Raw genomic sequence first — 21,659 nt, 5'->3', positions numbered from 1 at the left:
CAAACTCCAGGCAGGTGGTGCCGTGGTTGAAATTTGAACCAACAACCCTAGTACTGCCAGGCGGAAGTGCTAACCATTTAGCCACTGTGCTGCCCCAATATTTATTATTTCACCGGGAGGGTGTGTATGTGTGTGTGGGGGCTCAGATATTTTTGTGTTGCCTAGGGGAGCACAAAGTCTAAATACACTCCTGCTGCATATATCATTGCAAATTCAGAGGGGCTTCCTTCTGAAATTGCTAGTTGCCTTGCTGTGTCTGGATGGCTAGCTTCTCTGAGACAACCCTGGAAAAATCATACAGCAAATGGAATGCAAAAATGAAGAGTCAGAATTATTTATAGGGTTATAACCATTATCATGACAGCCAGACAACTAGCATTTTCTTAAGGACAGGCCAAATACGAAAGCCTACATATTTCTGTAATGACAGATCTCTGTTAACTGAGAAAACGATGTAGAGCATACTAATATAAGCTGCAGAGTTCATGCAATTTTCCCTGCAAGAAGACGGCTCAGTCAAGCATGGTAATAATAATCTTTGTAATAATCACTTTAATTACATCCTCCGTGCAATGTGTCAGAATTACTTGATGAGTGGGGGAGAGGAATCAGTTCAGGGAGACAAGCTATACAATAATATATAGTGAGAGCTCAGACATTGCCATTTTTATCCTATTAAATTCACTCAGTTGAGATCTGCATAACACCTAAATTTACAATAGCTGTTTAGTATAGAGACTGTATTTGTAATTTCACTATAGCATACAGTATGTTTCACTGGCATACAGGGGTGGACTGACAACTCATGGGGCCCCCGGGCAATAGGGGATCATGGGGCCCCTGTGTCCTTGCCCAAACTCAAAAAAGCCTATGAAAAAGGTACCAGGGGCATCTCATGGGGCCCCCCTACTGACCCCGGGCCCTCGGGCAGTGCCCGAGTTTCCAAATGGTCAGTCCGCCCCTGCTGGCATATAAAAAGATCTCCCAGTTTAAAAGACTCCTGATTCAATGGCACATAAAAAAGAACTACCAGTTTAAAAGAAACCTGACTTGCTGTACTTCACATCTATTTGGATGCAATGCTCACTTAGGACTTCCCCTGAATAGTTTGTGCCCTAGATTCGCTATATTAGTAGAAAGGAAGATAACAAACTCCATCCCTACCAATTAAAATTTGTCTCAAGCTGAAACTATTTTTTATTTGCTAGAGTAGGGAAATGTCAGAACCTTTGCTAGGTTTTTATTGATGTCAATGGAGAGATTCAACTTCTATATGTATATTGGTGACTGCTGCCACCAGATTTAAAAGTTGTTACCAGAAAAGGAATAAAATAAGAAAATATTTCAATGGGGACACCTGTTCCAGTAACAACTGTCCAAAAGGGAGCTTTTCTTATTTTGAAGAGAAAGTGAAGGCAGTTCTTCATAATGGGATACAAAAAACCCTACAAGCTCGACAACAGTTATTACAATTCCATGCTTTGTCCAAAGCAACAAACAAAATTATAATTGTGGCTTTGGCACACCAGTGAAACCTTTCATGTCTATATGACATCAATAAAAAAACTTAGATTATGGAAAATCTTGGCATCACTTATGAAGATGCTCACATTGCATTAGATGCATAAAAACTTTCACTAGATGTTTGTGGTTGGCTGTTTATCTATTAGGTTGACCTGCCAGTGGAAGCAATACAAAAGAGGCACCTGGCAGGCCCATAAAGACATGATTTGATGAGGTTGGTTCTGAGGAACTCAAGTGCCCTGCAAATACCTCTGAACACCTAATAAACACTTTTGATATGAGTTGAAACACCAAATGTCTTCTAGTTCAAAATGTGTACCCGGCCTCCCAAATATTGTTTTGGCTTAGTGGCTACAAAATCTCACAAACACTCAAAATTCTTGTGGAAAGTACTCCTAGAAGAGTGGAGAATGGGCCCAAATTCCCACAGAAACACTTCAAACACTTTTGGAAAGTCCTCCTAAAATAGTGAAGAATCGTCACAAATTTTCACAGCAACACTTTTACAATTCCATGCTCTGTCCAAAGCAACAAGCAAAATGATAATTGTGGCTTTGGCACACCAGTGAAACCTTTCATGTCCATATGACATCAATAAAAAAAACTTAGAAAAAACTCTTGTAGAAGGTTTTCCTAAAAGAGTGAAGAATGGTCACAAATTCCCAAAGGAACACTCCAAACTCTTGTAGAAGGCCTTCTCAGAAGAGTGGAGAATGGTCACAAATTTTGCACAGAAACACTCCAAATTCTTGTGAAAAGCCTTCCCAGGAGAGAGGAAAATGGCCCACAATTCCCACAGAAATACTCCAAACTCTTTGGAAAGCCTTCCGATAAGAGAGGAGAATGTTATAGCTGCAAAGGGGGGGACGACATCTCCATATTGATGCCCATGCTTTTGCAATGCCAACAATGTCAACATTATTTATCAATGGAAAATCTCAGTGAATGTTCCAGAGACAAGCCAGTGAGGACAATCACAATCAGATCTAGAGCATACCTTTGAGCCTGGTGATATGCATTACAATCTGCATTTTAGTGTGTGCTACCAAAACACATATTAACATGTCGTTTATGTGCATTGCCATTTAATCTGACACACATATTCAGAATAAATAGATGCACCTGCCCTACAGTGCACTGAAATGCACAGATGTGAACACTTTGTGCATTGTGCTGTGCTCTGTTGGCCAAAAGTAGTGCAGGTAGGCTTTTTTTGTGTATTGAGGCTCATTAGTTAACCAATTCAAAGCAAATGGTCTTCCACATGCACTAACGCATAAAACGATGTGTGTTACAAGTAACCTGAAGAATTTTCCGTAATGAAACCCCACAGGGTCAATGCTTTTATTTATTTATTTTAGGTACTTATATAGCGCTGTCAATTTATGCAGTGCTTTACACATATATTGAACATTCACATCAGTCCCTCAAGGGGGGTACAATCTAAGGTCCCTAACTCACATTCATGCATACACATATTAGGGACAATTTAGACAGGATCCAATTAACCTACCAGCATGTCTTTGAAGTGTAGGAGGAAACCGGAGCACCCGTAGGAAACCCACACAAGCACAGGGAGAACATGCAAACTCCATGCAGGAGGCGCCATGGTTGGAAAACGAACCCATGACCCATTTACTACAAGGCAGACGTGCTAACCACTAAGCCACTGTGCCGCCATACATGCTTTTGTATTGTTTATGTTTCTTACATAGTTGGGAATACATTGTTCAGATTTGTATGTTGAGCCCTTGACTATATGTCTTGTTCAATTTGATATGTCCAGATGCTGCTAGGGCACCTTACGAGGGAATGATTCTTTCTATTCTAATATAGTTTGTTATTGCTGCAGTTATCCTTTTTTGTGTGTTTTCTATTGTTGATGATTATGATATTGGCTGTAATGACGATCTTGAAGATATAAGTTTTATTTTCAATAATAAATTATAGATTATGGAAAACAAAAAGATATGTGTTAACACAAGCATGAGTGTAAATAAACCCTAAAGGAACTACTTTGAGATTGTGGAGATAGCCATTTCTGACCTCTCCTGAAGCAAACGATAGTTGCCTGATTGTATTACTGATCCTGTGCCTTCATTGTTCTATGAGGCACTGGACTGGAACAAGTTTGTATATCAGGAGTTCTGGTTGCACTCTGACTCCAATCTACATGCTTGTTTCAGGTCAGTGAGTTACAAACTAGTGGAGCCAGAAACAGCTAGGCAACTGTTGGTGCAGGTGTCCTTTAAGACTCCTTTCATGTTCACTTAACTGTCTATAAATGGAGTCCAATTATTTGGTGACACTTGACAAATATGATGGCTGCACAAGGGGAATCTTGGTTGGCTACAGAATCATGTGAGTATATGGCCTGTCTATAGTTTTTATATAGGAACAGGAGAAGACAAATGAAGAATAAATAATACAGGGAGGGATTTTTTTTGTTGGCATTACAAGCTTCAGAATTGATAAATCGCCTATTATTTGGTCATTTGTCTTTCGCAAAAGGTTCAGGCTAAAAGCGTAATAGATGCTTTTTTTGCCTCTCTGTTATAGCTGAACTAATAAATATATTTTTTTTTTGGTGTACTGGAGCATCTTTGCGTGAGTAAGCCTGTGTACAAGTGATGGAAAATATGATACTGTCTCCTACTTTTTTAAGTAGGAAAGTGGACCACAGTATAGTTCCATGCCTTTAGGGTAAATATATATTCTTCCAACAATCATTCCATAAAAAGGCAAAAGACTCATGTTTGTGGATGCAATAATGTGAGTTTCTAATTCATGGCTTGCATTTTCAACATATTTTAAGAAAGAATGCATTTATAAAAATGGCACATTACAGCTGCTAGTCTTGAGATCTATCTATATAGCTATTTTTCTCTCATCACAGTAAAGGTGCTTATACTTGGTCAGTAGTTGAATGTTGAAATTGTTTGCCACTGATAACAGTGACCTTATCACAATCCTGGGCCATTTAGGGCAAATTATGAAGAAAATTTAAAAGCATTGGTTACCTACAGTGAAAATAACATGCTAAAATGATCAGTGCAGATTCCAGAGATATAAACTGAAGTTACATACAAATCTCAACTTTACAAAAAAAAAGGTTGTGTTACCCTGTCCTTTTCAATCTCTGAAGTCTCCTCTTTGACAGTGAGGTGGTTCATTATGTTAAAGGCCCAATAAAAGAGCAGGAGAGGAGGAGTATATTTTGACTTTTACATGAAAAGTCATGATTTGCTTATATCTCTGGATCTACTGACCATTTTAAAATGAGATTTCCACTGAAAAAAAACTCTGATTATCTTTTTAAATCACTTGGTCAGATGTTAACAGATTTACTTTACGGCTGATTTCTGGCAAATTGTCCTGATTTACTGTACATTTCTTTGCACTACTTTTCTAATACACACTGTACTTTTTTAGAGAGGTATAAAGATTAATGGTGATGTTGATATCATGGAGCAGCCAATCAGACATCAGTTTTCTGGAGTCGGAGCAGTTAAAGAGTATGTTATCACAACATTGCATTTTCCTGCTATGTGCTTGTCGTACCATGTACTTGTGTTAAAAGGTATCCTGTTCCCCTTGTATTGCTTCCTTTGTGTGGAATACCTGCTGCTCCTGCCAGTTCCCCTGCTCCCCTACTTCATTACTCCTATTTCAAACTGACCACACTATGCATGAGAGCACATCCATCCCAGCATGGTCATTTTCTAGCTGTGCTGGGAGAATGGCCTTCCTGTCAGACATCTGCTGACACTGCTTCCCTGCGCAGCCATTCACTGGGTAGATGAGTGTACTGAAAAAAGGAAAAAAAGGTATTTATAATATACAGTATATATATATATATATATATATATATATATATATACATTTTCTAACAATTTTATACTGACATATTACAGTAGGATCTGGTAGTGCATACTGTTAAATGGCAGTTGACACCACAGTAATAGCTTTGCTACCTTTGCATGAAACTGGATTTGACTGGGTAAAAACAAGTTGAGAAGTTCTTGTGAGTACTTGTAATTATAAGCCAAGCAGTATCATTCAATGCTAATTGTATGCTACATGAGCAAATAAAATCTTGAGGCATATAAAAAGGGAGATAAAACATGTTCTTCAAAAATAATATTGGCTGCGTATTAATTATTTTATATATTGAGTAGGATTTAGCGCATAATATAGTTAAAAATATGCAGTCAGTTTGCTCTGGATGAAAGATCATTTTTATATCAGTATGGGAAGGTATTTTTCATTGCAGCAGCTGTGAAATAAGTAGGCTTGTTTTTAAAGGTCTAATTCTCCAGTGTCACCAGGTAGGTATGTTAGGTGGTCATCACTTCATTGGCTACATGCTTGTTCCAGGTCCTGGGGACATGCAGTAGGGAAACATGGAGCAGGAAGAGAAACCTGGAACTTGCAACTTCAAAAAAAAGTGAACATTGGCACCTCTCTTATTTCCCCCCTGACAATCTCCTTTTAATATTCATGATGAAATCAAAGGTTTAGGGCAGGGGTCTCCAAACCTTTGAAACAAAGGGCCAGTGTACTGACCTTTAAATATTAGGGGGGCTGGACTGTGGCCAGAGGAAGTAGAAAATGCCCTGGCATTGATGGGAGTAAACAATGCCATAGGCTTGGTGGTCAGTGGGAGTTAAAATAAAATTAAATTATTGATGTCAGTGGGAGAAATAGTTCACTGTCTCTGGTATCAGTGGGAGGAATAGTACCTTATTGATGGTGTCAGTGGGAGGAATAGTACCCCATTGATGGTGTCAGTTGGAGGAATAGTACCCCACTGATGGTATCAGTGGGAGGAATAGTACCCCATGGATGGTGTTAGTTGGAGATATAGTACCCAGTCGTTGGTGTTAGTGGAAACAATTGTACCTCATTTCAGTGGAAGGAGCAGTTCCCCAAGGGCCGGATAAAGGCAAGCAAAGGGCCACATCTGGCCCACAGGCCGCAGTTTGGAGACCCCTGGTTTAGGGGATGGGGAGCACATCACTGTGGCCACTGGTATGTCAGGGTGAAAGAGACTAGTTGAGACAATCTGGAGCAACCAACCCAGCAACACCTGTTACAGACAATACTGTGTCCACCATATGCCACACCTTGAAAGTATGATAACCTCATCCATAGTACATGCAGCATCAGACTTTCCAACTCATTGCATTGTACACTCCAGGGTTATATAACACACCAGCTTATATTCAATGCAAGCTAGCAAATACTAGCAACATGCCGCCTTATACCCCCTACATCAATTATATGCCATCATATTTGTATCTTGCTTTCTAAAAATTACTATGTATAGTCATATTCAGACTGTCTTCACTATAGTATGATGTATAATGCCTTTACAGCAATTATGTGCACACCAGGTACAACACATGTAAGATTGTTTATGGGTATCCCCATTGCTCACACACAATCAGCAGATGTTTCTATTGCACACCATGTCCTGCACACCTTAGAGGCAGTACTAGTATCTTCTGTTAAAGTTGCAAATTTCATAAATTCACTATACTTACATATTGGTGTTCGCAGTTGAGGTCAGCCAATCTGCTGCCAAACCAACCATGTCCAGACCAGTTGAGAGCTGGTTAAAATATCTTGGATGTCCTAGGAAATATAAAAGAATAGATTAATAGGTCATTCATAATATTACATATATTGTTCACAATGTGCTGAATTCAATAGGTCCTTCAAAAGCAGATGTTAATATTTTCAGCAATCTATAGCAAATAAATCTAGCCTTAAATCTGACTTCTAGACAAAGAGCTTTGAAGTCACTTGTAGAGATCGTATAGAAGATCCTGGACCTCCCACAGACTACACTGCACTCGAGACATAGGGGTTGATTTAATATAGGCAAATAGACTGTTCACTTTGCAAGATAGTTTTCTCCATGGTTAGCTAATGCGGTTAAAGTGTAAATTTACTCAAAAAATGAAGTCCCTCTGGTTTGCTCTATTGCCCCAGCCTGTAAATTACAGTGACAGTTTTTTGGGGGGAATGAGAACTGATTTTTATTGGCACCCACTCCCACCTACCGCAGTCCTTGCCTATTCAAGGATGACATCCCTAGCCCTGCCTCCCCTCCCCATCCATAAACCTCCTGGGACATGCCATATGTCACAGGAGGCTGCTGGACCATTCACAAAGCACCAATTGAGCTCACGTATATGCAGTGGGTAGCCAGCTGTGGTTCCTCAGGAAGTCATAGCTGGTTCCTGTACCCAAGATGGCAGCCTCGGCTGACCGACAGCAGTTAAATAGAACCTGATATGGGAAGACAGAACTGGACCGCAACCACTGGTAAGCACCTGATTTTTAAAAGTCAAGAGCTACAGTATTTGTAGCTGCTGACTGTTAAAAATGAATAACAAAACAACCTGAATTCCACTTAAACATTTCACTTTGCAAAGAACAACCAATCACATGCAACCATAAACCAAAAAAAAAAGAAAATGCATTTTTGCTTGCACATGATTGGTTGATGGAAGTCAGTAGAGCTTTACCTTGTTCACTAAACTCTGGGGAAATCTCCCTTGCTAAGTCAATAGCTTATTTTCCCTTTGTAAAGTAATCCCATAATGTGTTGCCCTTGGCCAACTTCAGCTTGTAAATGGACAATGAGGAAGTGGTGGGACACTAACTAAATTTGCCCATACAATAATAATTTTTTTTTTTTCGTTTAACCAGTGGGATGAATGAAAAAAAAATGACCCAATTCCCCCATCCACACATTCAATGTGGATGGAGGAATCCTTACTGCCATGTTATAGTGATCTGACAGTAGGAAGCCTTCCCCTCCCTCAGAACACATTGATCAGTGTTGCCGGCTATAGCAAACAGCACTGATCGTTCAGAAAAAACCCAACAGGCTGGTTGTCCATCGATACATCAACTACTGTACAACCGACCTGCCCATACATAGATCTGCTGAACCAGCTGAATTTTCATCCATGTATGGACCCCTTAAGTGATCACTATTCTCCACCCCCCCGTCATAAAGTATCCAATGTTAGATGGACAGCACAGTACAATTAATGATGGGCTGCATGTTTTGAGTTGAATGTAAGTTCTCTTGCCGCGCCTCATAATACACTGCACCCTGGCAATGCATTGTGATTGGCCAAAGCATTGCACATGACCAAATCACAGGGTATGAGAATGTCACAAGGGGGCGGGGGTAATCTTGCCCCTTTGTGACATCATCACCCTATTTAGGAACTTTCATCATGGTGCAGATGTCAGATGGCGGGAGCCAGCGTCGATGGCAGAGTGGATTTTTTTTTTCTTTTTTCGGGTCGGCAGTGGCAGTGGGCATCCTGATTGACATTGGATCTACTTCGGGGAACATTTTTTTTATTTTAATAAAGGACTTGTCAAAGACTCCTGTCTTTTTTTACACTACACTTTTTTTGTGAATGGATAGCGTTACCATATACCCCATGCTCATTTATATAGGGGGGGGGGGGCAGGATCTTCCAGATTCTGATAAGCCCCCCGCCCCGCCCGCAGACCCCCCACAATCACCAGCCATCAATGTGGCCCATGTTGAGGTCATGTGGCCTGGTATGGTTCAGCAAGGGGGGTACTTGCTAGTCCCCCCCTTTCCTAACCTGCTGGGGTGCATGTTCGGAAAAGGATCAGGTATGGATCTGGGGGGAGGAGGGCCCACGCCATTTTTTTTTTATTTTGTCATGGAGGTATCCCCTCAAAATCCATGCCAGACCCAAAGAACTTGGTACGAATTGGAGGGTGCACCCCATGCCGTTTATTTATTTTTTTAATTGTCATGCAATGCCAACAATTTTTTTGACATTCAGCTGTCAGCGGGGAACCCTGCTGACAGCTGAAACATGAATGTATGTTTCACTACCAAATATCACAAGACTTGGTCATCACAAAGGACAAGGGGGCACTCTTTACATTTGGAGAAAAAAAGATTTAATCTTCAAATATGGAAAGGTTTCTTCACAGTAAGAGCTGTGAAAATGTGGGATAGACTCCCTCAAGAGGTGGTTCTGGCCAGCTCAGTGGATTGCTTTAAAAAAGGCCTGGATTCTTTCCTAGATGCAGATAATATAACTGGACACTAACATTTATAGGTAAAGTTGATCCAGGGAATATCCAATTGCCTCTCAAGGGATCAGGAAGGAATTTTTTTCCCCTTGTAGTGACTTTTGGGGGACTATTCATTAAAAAAATGATTTTATTCCAAAATTGAGAAACCCAGCTGTCTGTTAGGGGTTAACATTTCTTGGTTGGAATTCAAGTGACCTTCTAGTAGATTACAAAAAACAGTGAGTGGGAGAAACTTGTTGAAAGACAATGAAACACACACCACTATTGAAATGCCTACAGGTGATCAAACAAAGTCCCAGAAAAGACAATGGGGGATCTGATGTTGATTAGTCAAAGACCTGGCAGATATATGTCTCCTAAAACAAATGCCATGGTCTATGGGAAGCTAGGAGATACTTCAATGGCAGGAAATTTAATTATAAAATCAAACACTACTATTTGGACTTCCACAGGTGAGTCATCACACCTAACCAAAACAACAATGATGAGACGAAACCTGAAGGACTGAGAGCTTACACAAAACCTTGAAAGTGTGGATTCCCAGAGGAAACTTTATGAACTGTCACAATAGGCTATTGAATTAAGGTTTAACTACAGGCCAGTCTATGTACTTTGAGTACTCAACAATGCATAAGGTTCTCTGTCACATTCCCATGAACTATACCTCCAGCCAAGGTGAAATCTGGGTCAATTAAAATACCAAGAAAAATGTGGGGGATCTCAATGGGATCTTATAAAGAGTATGTTTCCACACATCAAAATATATTCAACAGAGTTGGGGATTGCATACCACTCAATTAAGTATGAAATGATGAAGAGTAAGATGTTTAGTGAATTGGTATCAGTTGTATATTTCCATCAGAAATCAAATGTTTCAAATAGTTTAAATATCAGGGAACTGAGGAACTGAATGAATGTATATCTTTCTATGGTCCTTATCCAAGAATTAGTAGTGAAATCAACTACTTGGATAAGACATATATATATCTGACACCTAAAAATATCTTGGTTTCAATCAAAGCATGAGTCATCATTAATACACAAATTGTTTTGTGATCCCTGACTGCCCCCCAGTGGACAGGTGAGACATATCATATGTACACACACTTCCCGACCGGCCAATCAACAAGCCTGTTGGGAGGGTCTTTTAAAACAAAGGATTAGATGGTATAAAAAAGCCATGCACCTCACATAAAGGAGGGAGCTAAAAAACCAACCAACAAAAGGAAGGAGAATCTGAATAACCCGAAATCTGTCCCATCTGAAAAACTTAAAGATCTTCTAGAACTACTTCTCAGTCTTTTAAAACTTCTGCTAAACTTCTGCTAAACTTCTGAACTTCTACACTCCTACACTTTTTCTAAACACAACCTACTGCACTATCTCCCACTTGCTCCCTGCGGCCATTTTGCTGAAGAAGTTCCAGCTGCCATTTTGTCTTGAGGACCATTTGAAGGCCCAACTGCATCCTACTGGGGAGACCTCAAAACCAAGGTTCTAGGAGTGGTGAGAGTGCTGAGAAACTGTATTTGATATTTCAAATTTCCATAGACCTATAACATTTGTAGTGTATGTTTAGAAATATTAAGATATATACATAATTATTACTAAAAATTATTTGATTTGATATTGAAATTATAGATATAGCATATTAACTGATTTGTAATTTTGTTATAGTGCAACTCACCAGAGAATATTTTCTTACATTTCTATGGCCACGGAATGGGAGAAATAATTCCTGAAGCACTACAAGGTTACAACTCATAACTAAATTTGATTTTAAATTTCTTTACTATTATCTTTAATCATCTATTGTTTGGTATCTAGAATTAGCATATTATATTTTTGATTGTATGTACAAGTATACATTTATCACCAGTCTTTTGCGTTTGTATTAATATATATATAATTTTTGTACATAAATAAATTTATTTATTTATTTATTAAAAAGGCAATTTTTGTGTATATGGTACAAAATCATACTGGCTAAAAGAACTCAAGGTATATTATTAAGTGGTGATCAAATTATTAAGGTGTCCAAATTATTGGTTCATTAAATATTTGCCGTATTTTAACGGCTGGAGGCACTGCGATATTTTGTTGAAGGGAGAGGACACCGCCCTACATATTTAAAATAAATTCTTACATAAACCACCACACCCTGCAGGAGCAAATTGGTTCATGCTTTGCTGGGTTTTTTTTGCCTTCCTCTGGATCAACTGTGGGTATAGGATTATAACTTTTTTTTTTTATGGTTGAACTAGATGGACATTTGTATGCTTTCAGCCAGACTAACTACGTAACTTAAAAATATAACTCATGCAGTATTTTAGTAACTGAGAGGTATCTTACCACATACTCAGATGCGGTAAGATACCGTTCAGTAAATTTTCCCTGTTTGAAGTTCATGGTCAAACTTTTGGTAGGTTTGAATGTTCGACCGCTAACCGAACAAGGGGGTGTTCAATCCATCACTAAGTACAATGATGCAGAGCCTGATTGCCTCACTGGGCTGCCCCACCAGTCTGTCTGTACATGAGATTTCACAAAAACTACATACTGTAGATTCAGACATGTATGGTAGCAGTATATTAAAATACAGTTTATGATTTTGGGCTATAGCTGTCTAGATGATGCTCATGACTATATCATTCTCCACCTGCTGTGATGTTATTTAAGAAAACAAAAAGGAGATGTTGGCAAGCATAGAAAGCTGTGTAGTGCACTAAGCAAATAAAAACAGATGCTAAGAATCTCTTTCAGGAAGCAAGAGAAGTGGTACCATGCAGTGCCCATGCAGACATAATAACCTCTACTATGAATTACATCCCACATACAAAACAAGCACTGTACTGTAAAATACCAATACATACAGAATACAAATAGATATTAGAGACCTGGCAGCAGGCTGAAAAGATTCTGGTACAAAAGAAATAATAGGAAAATACCTTAAATATCAATTTTGGTGTAGTGAAAATAAATTCCTTCTCAATGCTTATAGATGCAGAGATGAGTGAGAGTTGCTTTAAAGTTTTTTTTATTGCTTGTAAATATTTTAGTAAGCATGAGTGAGGCACAAGTTCACTTTAAATGCATTTTAACTAAAGGAACATATCAGGACTGTGTAGTACCCTGGTGTCCAAAATACAGTTCAAGAGCCACATGAGGCTCTTTGGTGTTTGCAGTGTGACCCCCTGGCCCTATAAGTCAATAGTGGGAGCACTGCTTTGTAAAGGGGTCTGTAACAGCAGTGATCTCTAACATTTTCCCAGTCTCTTACTGTCTCCTACAGCATGAGCTCAATCTTCAACCACCCTTGTAGGATGCTTTGACAACTTCCTCTGGTAAGTCTTCAGTGTGACAGTCTTTTGTAGCATTACATATAATGAATATTATATGTGGCCCTTGTCAGTGGCTACATTTGAAGCCCTCTGTACCTTAAGTAATTTGGCCTAGTAAAATGCAGGACACCTTTAAACTATACAGAGAAAAGGACTGGATAAGGTCTCGGGTGAATACGAGCAATCATATGAGATATCTGGTTGCCTGGTGGGTATGGGTAAAGATATCAATATTAGTGTTTTCTTTCTTTTTATGTTATAGTTACTTTATTTAAAAAATGGCAATATTCTTTTAATCAATTTTTTTAAAGTTATGCATTATTCCCTTATCACTTTAAAAATCTATTATCAAAGGTTGACCTCTCTGAACAAGTTAGAAGAGTCCCCAGTGATGACTCAAAGCTATAAAGATGACACAAAGCAAAGTAGTTCAAAGTGTTTCCTACAAGATGTCCCTGACTTGCAAGCGAGCCTACATACACCGTTTGATTGGGTACCTATATGGGTTTAATGCTGATAAAATAAAAGTATGCGCTTGGTGGCAAAAAACCTGCATCATCATACATCCAAGGGGAGGTACATCAAGGGGAGTCAATGCTGAAGAAGAATCTGTGTTTTCTGATCATAAACGTCAAACCAGCATGCAATGCGAAATTGCATCTTCTCCAGCGAACAAGATGTTTTGTTGAATAAAAAGTCTAAAGAGAGTGATATATAGTATCCCCCCTGTACAAAGTGTAACACCCTGCTACAAGTGTTGATGCAGGTTGTTAAAACGAGCAACAGATGGCAGTGTCCTGCAGAACAGTGGCATTCACACTCTGTAGAGCAGCACCATGGAACTTGCATGCTGAATCGCAGGACTTTGCTAAGGAGCAGTGTAGTAAAGAACTACATTTCCCAGAGCAGCTGGCGTGTGGGCAGAGGGGTATATATATGAAAGCCTGGGAGATGAGACAGGAAGTGAGAGGTTAGAGATCTGGAGAGAGGAGTGTGCTGACTGTGGGAGGGCCGAACCAGGCCACAGAAAGAGAGAAAGAGGGGAGGCAAGGAGACTGCTAATCATTGACCTTGCCGCATTCTGGAAGAGCTAATCTGCTAGCTGGTGACCGGACGGAACACTGCCGGTAGGACCGGAAAGTGTGAGGAGGGCTTATCGACGGAGAGAGAAAGGCCACCAGTGTTCGCCAGACACCTTCCCCTGGGGTATAAGAGCACCATCAAGGACAGGGAACACTGACAACTGCTCCACCTTTGCTATTTTCCTGCACACAGTCATAGACATTTCACATAGTTATTCAAAGTTGTGGCCTAGTTCCTTCAGCCACTATTGTCTGACCACACTTAGCTCAGCCTTATCATCAAAGCTGATAGCAGGACAGACAGTTCACAGGCTGAACCACCGCTGTGTCACCACCATTATCAATCCACTCTACTAAGGAGGCCTTTTCCTATTGTGCCAACAATCACTTTTAGCAGCTTAGCCACTTGTTTCTTTAGATTCACTAGTGACTATTGCCTTACAGGAACATTACACCAGTAAATTGCTGCTTGCAGGGGAGTGTTGTTCTTCCCTCTCTTTATTGCACCCTTCCTCAGAGAATTATAATTCACACTTCTCACTGTGCACCAACTGGACCCCATCAAGCACGCAGGAGATGTTCACTGCCTTTAAAGAACATTAGTTGTTTTGGTTATTTCTCCTTGCCATCAGGTCCTGAGGGCACAAAGTGAGTTAGTCTACCGATTTGATAGTTCTCACTGCTCACTGGGGACTGTAAGACCCCCTCAGGTTGAAGGTATTGGGTTAGTTTCTGAAAAGCAGGCCTGCTAATGCCAACTAAGATTCTGTAAGTTTTGTTTTTTCTTAGTTCAAAATGACAGAAGTAGAAACTGATTTTATACATGCCAATTCTGTTTATGCTGTGTTACCAAGCTATAATGAAGTTTGCTATAACCTCTTATTAATTTACTGCAATCAGTGTGTGAGTTTACTTTTTTTTTTCTTTAAATGGTTTATAGAGGGCTAGTTTGCTGTCCCAGCACCCAACCTTCCTCTTTTTGCAGCACGGGTTTAGGACCGGCCATGGCAGAGTTGTGTGAGTTTACTTTCTGAAGGTGATTTATTCTAGTTAAGAGCGTACTGTGGTGTCAGCATGGGGTTGGGCTTTCAGAGAGGGGTCTAGAGCCACAGGGAGCCCAAAAATAACTCAGCAACTCCTAAGGGGGTAGTGCTACAAATGCATTAGTAAGACCTTATTTTAGTTCAATCTAAGTTTATTCGTTTTATGGTCATGGGGTACAGGGTTAGACAAAAGGTCTAACAATGTAGAAATACATTACAGTATTGTTGGTTAGCGTACAATGGTCAACCTTTACGTTCAATGTCTAATAAAAATTTGCTAAAACAGTTGTAGACGTATAAGTTGTTGCATTTTAAACTTCATCTAGTTTTGAGCTAGTAGTAGTAAGAACTTATTTTGAATACTAAGTTCAGTTTGGGGCACCAGTTTACAACAAAGGGATGCTGTGGAACTGGAGAGAGTTCAGATAAGAGCAACTAAATTAATATGGGGCCTTTAGGAGGTCATCTACAGGGAAAGAATAATTGAACCTAAAACCTTATTTCTTGAGATTAGGAGTTTAATAAGGAACTTCAATAAATTCATAAATGCAGGGCTTTTTTTCTGCAGGAACATGGGAGAACGCAGTCCTGGTACCTCCAGCACTGAATGGGGAGCTGGAGTTTGCTGGAGGGTTTACTGAAGACAGCTGTTGGGAGATCTATTGTCACTGGGGAAATATATTGTTGCTGGTGGGGGATCTCTTTTTTGCTGGATGGATCTTATGTTGCTAGGAGGCAAATTGTTGCTGGGAGGGATCTACTGTTGAGGCAGGGGTCTACTGTTGCTGGTGATCTATTATTGCTGAGGGAGGGGATCTGTTGTTGTTGAGAGGGATCTATCGTTGCTGGAGGGGTCCTATTCCATGCTGCAGAGGCTCGTGCTTGGAGGTGGGTAAGGGGACAGAGACAAGGCCTGACTCAGAAGTGGACAGTACCTGCACCTATTCTCTGAGAAAAAAAGCCCTTCATAAATGATCCATATAGTGAACTTGGTGCAAAGTTGTTCACTCTGAGGTCATTGCAAATGACAAGTGAGCACTCTTTCTGCATCTATATAAAATTAATTTTAAAGCAGAACTAACCCTCACCTAACAACTGACCTCCTCCACTCCTCCCACCACTCCATCCCCTACAGCCATTTCCTGTACCACTTTCCCCTCCCTCTTAGATTGTAAGCTCGAAAGAGCAGGGCCCTCGAACCCCTCGTGTATTGTATTGTTACTGTCTTGTCTCATGTTCTGTCCCCCTTGCTATTGTACAGCGCTGAGCATACCCTTTGGTGCCATATAAATACTGTATAATAATAAAAATAATAATAACTACAGTACACTGAATCTGAGCACCTTCAAACCAAAAACGCTATGTCATTAATTTTTAATATTCAAAGCAAACTCACACATCCATCCATCCATGTCTCCATGCTTTATTGTGCTAGATAATTACTTTAGTAAATACCCCTAGCATTTCTAGCTGTGGCTTTCTTGAGTAAGAGCAGGCGATCCATGTTTACTTCCTGGAATCCATCTGCCCTTAGATCAGGCATGCATGCAAACCCCTCCTCCTCTGCTGAAGACTCCTAGGATGTATGACATCATTAGCCAAGTCTATAAATCAGGAAGTAACTGCAGAAATGCCAAAATAAAGCTTAAAGCAAGTAAATATGATATACTTTCCAATCCATTTACTAATGCTAGCTGCCTAAGGATTAAAAATAGCCAATGCTGATGAGAAAGTGAAGTTCTGATTTAACGTGCACATACGGAAAGGCTTCTTTTCAGTAAGCTGCGAAAATCTAGATAAGACTTCCATAAGAGCTAGCTCTAAATTATCATTATTATTATACAGGATTTATATAGCGCCAACAGTTTGCTCAGCGCTTTACAATATAGACAATACAGCAACAATACAGTTCAATACAAGAAGGATAGGAGGGCCCTGCTCCTTGGAGCTTACAATCTAGGAGTAAATTAGAACAGTATGCCTGCAGCTGATTTGCTCCATACAGAGTGAAAGCTTTTCCAACCTGTCAAGGCCATGTCTTGGTGGTCGGTGCTCATGCTCTGCAGTCACTTGTTATCTATGCAGATGATCACATAATTGCACCATAATCTTTGGCACATTCCCCATTTTGAAACTATATCCAGTTAAATTTATAAACCATACAAGGTCTCATAGACAATATTTTATAGACAACATTTCTGTTATATACCATGAATGAACGAATGGCCCTTTAGCATAAAATAGGATTTTCAGGAAGATGCGTACAGTCGTGTGTTTTGTATAAACAGGGAAGCTTCCGCCTGTTCGCAGTGCTGAAACCCCCAGGCAAATGATAAGATATCACTCTGGGACTTGTTCATAATGAGCCATTAAAATTCACAGTTTTTAATTGCCTCCAGTGTGTTCACTAACTGGAAGTCAGATCGCAGAGAGGAGATTCTTTCCGGATTAAATGGGCCTGGAAATTTGCCATCATCCATTATTTGCATGGCATTAATGATGATTCTCAACTCTGTTTATTTAGAATAACAATGGGCCATTTATAATCTGCTTTTGTGTAGGAAGTGGCTGGTTATTGTATGTAGTTGACATGTCCAAGACAGCAACAGAAGTTCTGAAATCCTGATATCTTCTTTTCTTCCCATTCTGCCTTTGTGTATAGTTATTCATTCATCTTCAAAGTTTAGGGGCATGCAACACTCTTAGTGACACACAGGAACTAAACTGAAATTTGACATTGTGAAGTGTATTATGAGCTTCTTATTACTTGTGTAAGATGGGGCTGCTGTCAAGGAGTTTGAATTTTAATGCAGGGACGCTCAACTGCATGCATGCAAAACAAATTCTGTCAAAAAGCTGAATTTGACCTAATGTGCCTTTAAAGCAAATTAATCTCCTTAGGACATGTTGTGACCATAGCAAAGAAACAATTAATAGATCGAAAGCAACCTTAGCAGCACTACATGATATGGAGGCTTTTGGTCCTCCTATTGATACATTAGGGCAGTCTTCCTCAACCTTTTCAACACAGAAGAACCCTTGAAATAACTTTCCAGTCTCAGGGAACCCCTACTAAAAATGACCAAATCTACAGCTCATGATAAATTAGTGTGATGGGTAGTGGGAAGAATGCTCCTTACACTTGTGGTTATTGAGAAGAATTGCTCCCTTACAGATAGCTAAAAAGATCAATGGTGTCAGTGGGAACTTATCTGAGAGGCATAAATAACTCATTGCTAAAGGAACTCCTAGAAACCTCTGGAGGAACCCTAGGATTCCATGGAACCCTGGTTGAGAAACCCTGCGTTAGGGTATTATTAACGCAAGAGCTGTCACTTCAAGGTATCAGCAAGTACCTTTATTATTTGTCAAATAAAGATTCCAATCAGCGTATACCAGTCCAGTGAGAGAGTTGGAGGGGTTGGTTTGCTAAAAGCAAATAGGCTGTTCACATTCAAAGGTAATTTTCCCTCAGCTTAGTGATTGCGGTGAAAGTTCACTTTGAAAAGAATACCCAATCATGTGCAAGTGAAATAATAAAGCTGTAATTCTGCATGCACTGATTGGATGATGGAAGTCAGTAGAGAAGCCATTCTTAACCAAGGTTCTATGGGTCCTCCAGAGTTGGCTAGGGGCCCCTTGAGCTGTGGTTAACTGACCTCCCATCTGATGGTGCCTGCATAGTTCCAGATCCACACATGACTGCAAAAGTGTCATTCTGGCCACCCCTGAAAGGGCAGCATTCCTCCCACTTACATAAGAGGCATTTTCCCAATGAACCCAAATGAACTAATCGTAACAGAGGTTCCATAAGATCGGAAAATTATTTCAAGGTTTTCTCTTGAGTAAAAAGGTTGAGAAAGGCTAAGATGAGTAGAGCTTCATCTTATTCACTAAGCTAAGAGAAAATTCACTTCGAAAGGGAACAGCATATGTGTCCTTAGTAAATCAACCCCACAGAGTCCAATGAGAGTGTCCTGCAGTGTAACATGGGCCTCAGCAGGACACTCTGTATATGATTCATCCTACTGTTGTAATAAGAAAAAACTGCAGGGAACAGCAATGAGCAACTCATATAAGTAACAAATGTGCTTTTAGGGGTGTTCTGTACACAAATTGCCTACCCATGTTGCCATAGTTACAAGGAAACCCCATATTGAATTTTTGGGCTGTCTTAGAAAAATCACAGTTGGTTGCTAAAATGCAGAGGTAACATTTTCATAACAAATTTACCAAACTTTATTGTATATCATTTCTTTAAAAAAACGGAAATGGAGTTTACCTTTAAGCCAGAAACATATCTGAGGTTAGTGTGCGTCTGGAGCTGTTTGGTGCATGGCAGAAGCAAGATGGAATCTGAATGAACATCAGTGCAGCCTGTTATTTGCCAAGCTGACACTTCTCTGTTATCACGTCTTTGCACATGTGGGAGAACTAAGCTTTCAACAGAGATGCAATTTTCTCTGCCATTTAACAGAACTAGGCGGGTGGGCTCTATCCTTTCATGAAACAGGGGCTGAGGATTCTGCAGTTACAAATTTGCAGATTGTACACTCGCTTAATGCTTCCCTGTTGCTATGGATAGAAATGTAAAGTTATTAGTACCCAAGGAAAATAGCTGGATTTATTTACTTGGCTAAGGAATTTCAATTATAGTTTTTTTTCCCTATATTTTATATAGAGGAGTATATTATTTCCACATATTTAGCATTTTCCCAAAGGGAACAAAGGAAAAATAGTATTCTGGGTAAAGACAAACATGTAAATTATAATTACAACTTGGGGCTAATTATTTTCCTCTTAAAGAAAACCTGTGCTGAGGGAAATTCGGCATTGCCATTGCTGACATTCTGCAATTAATTCTACACTAAGGGGCTGCCAAAGGCAAATAGGCTGTTTACTATACTATAAGGGAAGTTCCACTTTGCAAGGCAATCTTCCCTGAAGCTTAATGAATTGGGTGAATTTTCACTTTCTAAAGAATACCCAATTCCGTGCAAGGAAAATAAAAAAAAAAGTATTTTTGTTTGCACATGATTGGGTGGTGGAAGTCATCAGAGCCTCACCTCATTCACTAAGCTCTGGGGAAAACCAGGGGGTTGATTTACTAAAGACAAACAGGCTAGTCACTTTTCAAGAGAATTTACACTTTGCCAGGACATTTGCCCTTAGCTTAGAAAATGTCTCCCCTGCTATACCAGTGCATATAATATATTGTCAGGAATCAATATATAAATTATTTATCAGATCTTTTTCCCACAGTTATCAAGGTGGAGCATTCCAGACCACTCCATGCTATTGAGTTAGTTTGGTTTTTCACCTCTTCAGAGTCAGGATTAGGAAGTCATTCAAAAGACTAAGAAAAACATCCTTTTAATGTACTAAGCTGAAGTGAAACTACACTGGTTTCTATATATAGGTTTTTCTTGAGGGCTCTAGCCTGTGAATCTTGACAAGACAGCAATTTTTCAGAATGTCCATACTGACTGTGTCTTAGGAGGTTTGTATTTTACATATTTGTGGAGAACCGTGCTATAGGTGCTACCAAATCTAATGATTGGTAAGCTGCAATATATTAAATTTTTGGTTTTGGGTTTAATTCTGCTTTAAGTTTAAATTAAATCTTATCTCTCACATTGCTAATCCCCGCCACTTGTCATTCAGGGACTACATAGTACCTGCATTCATGTATGGTTTTTACCTCAGAACAGCTTTAGACTAAATCAGGTTGACATTACTGTATATTAAGGTATGTTTTTAATTTTTAAATTTTGTTGTGCTGTATGATGTGCAAATACAGTGCCTTGAAAAAGTATTCCTACCCCTTGAAATTTTCCACATTTTGTCATGTTACAACCAAAAACGTAAATGTATTTTATTGGGATTTTATGTGATAGACCAACACAAAGTGGCACATAATTTTGAAGTGGAAGGAAAATGATAAATTGTTTTCAAATGTTTTACAAATACAGGTATATATCTGAAAAGTGTGGCATGCATTTGTATTCAGTCCCCCTCAGTTAATACTTTGTAGAACCACCTTTCTCTGCAATTACAGCTGCAAGTCTTTTTGGGGATGTCTCTACCAGCTTTGCACATCTAGAGAGGGACATTTCTGCCCATTTTTCTTTGCAAAATAGCTCAAGCTCTGTCAGATCGGATGAAGAGCGTCTGTGAACAGCAAATTTCAAGTCTTGCCATTGATTCTCAATTGGATTTAGGTCTGGACTTTGACTGGGCCATTCTAATACATGAATATGCTTTAATCCAAACCATTCCATTGTAGCTCTAGCTGTATGTTTAGGGTCATTGTCCTGCTGGAAGGTGAACCTCCGCCCCAGTCTCAAGTCCTTTGCAGACTCTAACAGGTTTTCCTCTAAGATTGCCCTGTGTTTGGCTCCATCCATCTTCCCATCAACTCTGACCAGCTTCCTGTCCCTGCTGAAGAAAAGCATCCACACAACATGATGCTGCCACCACTATGTTTCACATTTGGGATGGTGTGTTCAGGGTGATGTGCAGTGTTAGTTTTCCGCCACACACAGCGTTTTGCTTTTAGG

General features: G+C 39.7%; 1 protein-coding gene across 1 annotated transcript in view; it reads right to left on the bottom strand.

Annotated features, from left to right (window-relative positions):
* Window positions 1–21,659, bottom strand: part of GAD2 (glutamate decarboxylase 2) — a 134,220-nt gene that overhangs the window by 81,424 nt on the left and 31,137 nt on the right. Inside the window, exon 5 of the mRNA XM_089693784.1 lies at window positions 7,071–7,161. Coding sequence (XP_089549910.1) covers window positions 7,071–7,161 — 91 coding nt within the window. The remainder of the gene's footprint in view (window positions 1–7,070; window positions 7,162–21,659) is intronic.

This window comes from Staurois parvus, unplaced genomic scaffold, assembly GCF_062004578.1.
Source record: "Staurois parvus isolate SC_StPar_1 unplaced genomic scaffold, SC_StPar_1.0 ptg000636l, whole genome shotgun sequence".
Taxonomy (NCBI): Eukaryota; Metazoa; Chordata; class Amphibia; order Anura; family Ranidae; genus Staurois; species Staurois parvus.
Note: the sequence above shows the minus strand (reverse complement) of the source record. Positions and strands in the feature narration are given on the sequence as shown.